This window comes from Hippocampus guttulatus, chromosome 8 (genome assembly GCF_054856545.1).
Source record: "Hippocampus guttulatus isolate MCC_2025c chromosome 8, RoL_Hgut_1.0, whole genome shotgun sequence".
Taxonomy (NCBI): Eukaryota; Metazoa; Chordata; class Actinopteri; order Syngnathiformes; family Syngnathidae; genus Hippocampus; species Hippocampus guttulatus.
Window position 1 is genome coordinate 18,446,040 of NC_141268.1, and position 6,186 is coordinate 18,452,225.

General features: G+C 39.1%; 2 protein-coding genes across 2 annotated transcripts in view; both read right to left on the reverse strand.

Moving 5' to 3' along the window:
* Nucleotides 1–2,954, reverse strand: part of cita (citron rho-interacting serine/threonine kinase a) — a 32,494-nt gene extending 29,540 nt beyond the window's left edge. Inside the window, exons 1-5 of the mRNA XM_086117247.1 lie at nucleotides 2,841–2,954; nucleotides 2,552–2,670; nucleotides 2,309–2,450; nucleotides 1,836–2,011; nucleotides 293–394 (exon numbers count right to left, since the gene is read on the reverse strand). Coding sequence (XP_085973373.1) covers nucleotides 293–394; nucleotides 1,836–2,011; nucleotides 2,309–2,450; nucleotides 2,552–2,653 — 522 coding nt within the window. The 5' untranslated portion in view covers nucleotides 2,654–2,670; nucleotides 2,841–2,954. The remainder of the gene's footprint in view (nucleotides 1–292; nucleotides 395–1,835; nucleotides 2,012–2,308; nucleotides 2,451–2,551; nucleotides 2,671–2,840) is intronic.
* A 1,324-nt stretch (nucleotides 2,955–4,278) lies between these two features.
* LOC147201597 (beta-crystallin B3-like) lies at nucleotides 4,279–6,184 on the reverse strand. The gene is made up of 6 exons (XM_086117363.1): nucleotides 6,041–6,184; nucleotides 5,457–5,547; nucleotides 5,263–5,378; nucleotides 5,037–5,169; nucleotides 4,821–4,963; nucleotides 4,279–4,705 (listed from the first exon to the last, which is right to left on the reverse strand). The coding sequence occupies exons 2-6, from the start codon at nucleotides 5,529–5,531 to the stop codon at nucleotides 4,426–4,428; spliced, it is 747 nt and encodes a 248-aa protein (XP_085973489.1). The 5' UTR covers nucleotides 5,532–5,547; nucleotides 6,041–6,184; the 3' UTR covers nucleotides 4,279–4,425.
* Between the last annotated feature and the right edge of the window lie 2 nt (nucleotides 6,185–6,186).

The following is a 6,186-nucleotide window of genomic DNA, read 5'->3' on the forward strand; positions in this document are numbered from 1 at the left end:
AGGTTTTCAAAGTGGCTTGACATTACATAACTACAGTGTTCTTGTAAATCAAATTACAAAATAAACTACATGAGAATGTATCGATCCATTTATTTTTTCAATCTCTTATTTTGGTTTTGGGTGAGCTGTCTAGCCCAGCTCATTGCTTGATCACTAATTCACACAGTACGATGCCTGATGATTTTGTCAAGGGTCAAGATTAACCTTCAATTGCAACCGAGGATCGAATTCAACGTACCATAGTCATGATAAAAAGAGTTGTGGCGAATTGAGGATAAAAGCACAGCCTCACCAAATAGACATGCTCGTCATCCTGGAAAGCACAGAAGAGCTGTGGGATCCAGGGACTGCAGTTCAAAGACAGAATTCTCCGCTCCTCTTCATGAAAAACCACCTGAATCAAATGGGGCCCAGAATATGCAAAGAACAAAATCACAAAACGTGCAATCGTTCATTTCTGTTGGTTTTAAATGAAAAAAAAAACCCAATCATTTCATGTGATTGAAATGATAAATCAGAACTAAGTTGATAAATAGAGAAAGGTATATAAATATCCATTATGAATACAAGAGAAAATTGACACAAGAGTGTCAGGGTGTGGAAGTATATAATCCCGATACAAACCAAAAGTTGTAAAAATATCACGGTTAAGGGTAAAGTATGAGCCTTAATGGAGACTTCTTTCTTCTTACTTTTTTCTTTTCTGATTGATATAAAAATGATTTATTAGATACAATCACATAACGGGGTAGGACTAGATAAGTTTTTTACTTCTTCCTACTCCCTTGAACATAATAACTGTGTTGAATGAAGATTGATTTCTTTCTTTTTACTTTTTTTATCTACCTTATTTTCTGTCAAATTATTACTGTATATATGTTTTATGTTCAATAAACAAACAAAGATCAAAGTTCAAAGATGTAACGCCAACCTTTTATGTTGGAGGTTTCATTTAATGATTCAATCATAGATGTGCAGCCTGAACAAAGCATTTCTTGTACATGACATTTCATTGCTCATTTATTGCTCACTTTCCTTCTCTTTCTATTACAACTCATGTACTATTCTGTCTGTGAGCTGCTCTGTTAGTCACATGTTGTGAAATGATGTATCTGCACTGTAAGTGTTTGACTCCACAGCATCCTCCAGTGGGATTTTCTTTGACTGCAACAATTAAGCCAGGTCACAACTATGGCATTTTTTTTCGTTGTTGTTTTCAAATACTCCAAACAACCTACAAGATAAGTCATGACACACCAGAAAAAAAACCTTGTCTACATCAAAATGATTTATATTCACCATTCACCTGTATTTGCCTCAAACCTTTTTTTAAAGAAAAGCAAAAACAACTCCTTCATTTGAATAAAGGGCATTTCATGACTTCCAGGATGTACTAATTACAAAACTGATTTCCCCCCCACAGGAAACAGTAAGTTAATTCACAGCCAGTGTGAAAGAGAGCTTTTTCACTTTCTTGATGGTCATACAATTATTAAGAAAAGTCAATGTCTAACGTATATAACGTAGCTTTTAAGAAAACATTCATGCTTCCTAGAAAAAAGTAAGTGACCATATAAAATATTCATCCCTCTCAACATACAGTCACCATCCTTAACTCCACTAACATTCTTCAACACAGCAGTGAAAGGTTGACAATTTGCTGCACTAATCAAGGTGCTTCTAATTGCAACTACACAGGAGGCCAGTGCAATAAAAAGATTGAAGTTGAAAATTGAGCACAGAGCATGTTGTCTTGATGAAAAATCATCTAATCAAGCAATATTAAAACAGTTTAGAAAAAAAATCAGCTTTGAAATACTCACTTATGTACTTACATTTTCCTGAGCACGTAAAACTGTCTTTTCCATGACTTTCAGAGCATAAATATCTCCTGTTGCCTTCTCCCGTACAACTTGAACCTTGCCAAAGCGACCGTGACCCACCGCAGCGCACACCTCAAAGTCATGAAGGCCTGGCTGCAAGGCCCGAAGCTCAGAGACCACCTCAGAAACTGCCATCATACACAAAAACACATCAGTTTAGTACACAGGTCATCAGTTTAGTGGCAATTCATTAACAAAAGAGTTGACCGTAGGTTTCAATGTAAGTGTGAATGGTTATTTGCCACTAAGTGCTCTGCAATTTGCTGGCAGCCAATCCAGGACAATGAGTCGCTTATCGATTTGTGATACGACTACTGAGCTCATCCTGTACAACACATCCATCCATCAATTTTTCGTAAGACTTGTCCTCACTAGGGTATGGGTCAAACTGGAGCCCTACAGGCACTTGTGTGTCATATGCTTACACTTGTTTACAAAGTTGGCCACATGGTGTATCTTCATCAACTCGGGGGATTTGCACTCTTGGTACAGTAACAACAGAGAGTCCACAAACTCCTCCCGACCCAAGAGGCATCCTGGTTGCTGCCCATTCAGGCTGATTCGACCCTGTGGAAATACACGAAGGGACAAAAAGGAAGTTACCTCATGGCACTTGCTTGTTTTTGTACATGTTGATATTCTGGGAGCAGTTGGAGAGAGACGTGTACCTGAAACAGCTGATTGAGTCTCGAGCTGCGGATGGTGATAGCGTCGGCGGAGGTCGGCATCGTTTTACGGCCTCCCTGGCTGACGTATTTGAACTTCAACATTCTCAATAATATATATCCTATGCCAATGACACATACAGACCAGATCTACAGTTAAATGTGACGTTGTGATGGATTAAGAATAGCGCAAAATGTACAAGGGTTAAATTTGTAAACACAGCATGCTAAGTGTAAGTTAGCAACCCTTATTTGTTAACTAAAATAAAGTTTGACTTTCGTCTTCACTTACACTCACAGACATAAAACCCAAAGCGTGGGGCCCCTCATGGAACTTCCATGCAAGTAGTCCCTTTACGAATATATTACTAATAGACTTCACAATACAAAACGACCGGTGGCTTCCTTCTTGTTTGTCATTGCTTCCGGTAAACTTTCAAATTTTGCGCGTTGCCCGCCCGTCTGTTCTCGTGTACTTCAATAAGATAGCATGTGATTGGCCAGGGCCTTGTAAAGATGGCATTTGATTGGTTAGATCCATATTTGTGGGCAGTCCTCATACCTTTAACCAATCACATAGTCCGTCCTTTCGTTTCACAGGTTCGCAAGAAGTGACTGACGTTCGTTTATCAGCTAAAAAGGAAGAAGCTGTGAACAGTTTTCACCAACCTGAATTAATGTATTCGTGAATAGAGTCCGCGATACATTGCAAACGCAATACAGCATGTTTAAAGTACTTTTTAAATATATCACTATGAGTCTCATCTGACATCTTTGCAAAACAGAGGATGAATATTTCATGTTTGATGAGTCATAGCTTACTTTTTTGGGCGAAAGTTTTGTGCTTAAGTGTCACATTTGATTTTGAATGGGCTGATGGGCCTGCTCATTTCAGGGTGAGGTGGAAAAAAAGAAAGTGCAAATGTGTATATAAAATTGTTTGAAGAAATAAGAACATGCATTTTACTTTTGAACATCTGAATATTTAGTAATAATTAATTAGCCAATGATTCAATCGAATAAATAGAACACTGATAAATGTATTTACACACTTGTTTATTTTACCATTATTTATGTTCATATTGTTTACTACAAATCAAATTTAAAAGTTTATTTAAATAATATAAAAACACATTTTCATTTTTGAAATAACTTTATGTCAGGTTTACTTTAAATAGTTTTCATTCGTCTTTTTGAAACTCTACTTTGCTAAGATTTTATGATTGAAAACATTCTGGTTGCACTTAATCATAACAAATGGCATTATACGCACAATGTCACCAATTAAGAAAAAAATATATCGAGTGCAGTGACACTTAAATAATACCAAAAAATGTGTTAGGATGCATTTCTCTCATTTCCAGCTTTCTTTTGTCTTGGTTTTGTAACATTCTCAATAACACCAGGGTGCAGAGGCATATCAGTGGGCTCATAGAGATGCTCATGTGTATTGCGGGAGTTCGCCCAAATTCAGTAAATTGGTGCAAAAATGATTACTTATCTTCTCCAAATAATGCATTTTTGTTCAAATATCTACACAGGCAAAATCTTGTGAAGGACAAAATAATTAAATATCCTTCTTTTCTTTTAGATGGCAAAAGGTACACATGACATGAGATTTTCCTGAAGTAAAATGTGTACCTCGGCTCAAAAAAATTTGAAATCACCGTGACTGCACGACATCATATTACGGATTTAAAAATATATATATAAATTCCACGTAGACAATCAACAGTCGGGGATTTTTTTAATTATTATTTGTAATCACAAATGCATATTTCATCCTTACAAATGCCAGTAATGAGTCAATGTCATATCACAGTGGCTTCGGCTTGTCCCAGGAGGTGTAAGGAGGTGCTGGAGTTGTGGCTTTAGGCTTAAGGCTGGGTTTGTGATTTAGTATTTGGAGATGGTTTGGGATTTGGAGTAGGGTTAGGAACAGGATTGGGGTTGGGAGTGGGTTTAGGTTTAGGGTTGGGATTCGGATTTGGAGTAGTGGCAATGAAGCACCCCCTCTTGTGCCACTGCATGTCCCTCACACGTCGGACAGACTGGATCTGAGGCGCAGTGGCTCCCCAGTCATTCCAGTGCTTAAAGTCTCCGTGCTCAAACACATACTGGCGTCCTCTGTAGCCCGGGTACATGTAACCCACCCACCTTAAGAGGCAAAGTACAGTGGACTGAATGACAGCTCTCCATCGATAATCCAAACTATTACACCGGCATTTCAACCATGCAGATAATACCGAAAAGCCAGGAGATTGTATCTTACGTGCCGTTGATGGCCTTAGCACTGGCAACTCGATCCTGGAAACCATAAACCCACAGACTGGGAACATCATCGTCAACAATCTCCATTTTCCTGCCTTCAAAACCTGCGTTCTCAAACAGGTGCAGCTTGTGATCTGCACTGTCCTGGAGAGAGACACACTCGCTTGAATTTCCTGTTGTATTTGTTGACGTGGCAATGGGCATTATGAATACGGACCACTTTTAGGGGCCTGAAAGAGCTCAGACAAAAGTGACTCTGGCAGTTGGTCCAGGTGCTCCAGCGGGGATACTCCCCCTTCTCCAATACAAACTTCTCGCCTGCAAAACGTGGATGTTCAAAACCAATCCATCTGGAACACAGGAGAGAAAATACCGTACACACATTGGTCCGTGTTTTTTGGTTGGTGGGGTCTTTAATTATTCAATGGAGACGCATCACTCACGGTCCAGATTCCACAATGATGGAGCCAACTTTCTGTGTCTTCTCCAGCACATCTTTACATTCGCCAGATAATTCCACTTTCTTTCCACGGAAGTTCTCCGACTCGAAAACGGTCAACTATGATGCAAATATTAACATGAATGACCAAGTCCTTTTTGGTAAGTCCTATTTACTCAGTTTGTGTCATTCAAGTACCTTATATGAGGCTCCAGCTCCTCCCTGGCCCTTCTCTGCAGGTAACTGGTCTGGGCTTCCTTGTTGATCTGTCATTTTCCTTAGTTCGTTGCTATGCGATTTAACATTTGTTATGTTTTCACTAATGTAGACAAACAATATGGCACACTCACACCGTCATAGTCTGCGGGGCTCATTTTAGATTTGCTTCAATTACTTCTGCAGAATAGAATCTTAAGTCGTTTCATTGCCTTGTACAGCCAAACAGTCGTGCGTTAAGTACATTTACAAAAACATCATTTGCAATGTATGAGGCTGCTGCACAATCAAATGAGATCCAAACATAAAAAGTCTGCCTTTACAATTATGTTCATTTTTGACTGACACATTCAAAGAGGTATCCCTTTAACATTACCGCATGCTTATTGATGATGAAGGCGGCTTTTTTTTTTTTTATCTGGCGGCTTAGCAGAATCAAATTACACATTAATAGTACATACTGTTTGGAAGCAAGCATTCTGTGGTAGATAATGCAGAACTCGTTAGAAAGTAGGAAAAACAAACTTGATAAGGATCCTGATGGTCACATATATATATTTTTTCACCTGGATGGCTTGCGTCAGTGCACCTGGTACAAGCCAATATCCCTGTCTTGCGTTGTTCTTTTTCTTTCTTGTCAGTCTGTCTTAGTGTGAGGGTGCGTGAGTGGGTGTGGAGGCCTGGCGAGCAGTCGGTGGAGGCCAGGGGGGTA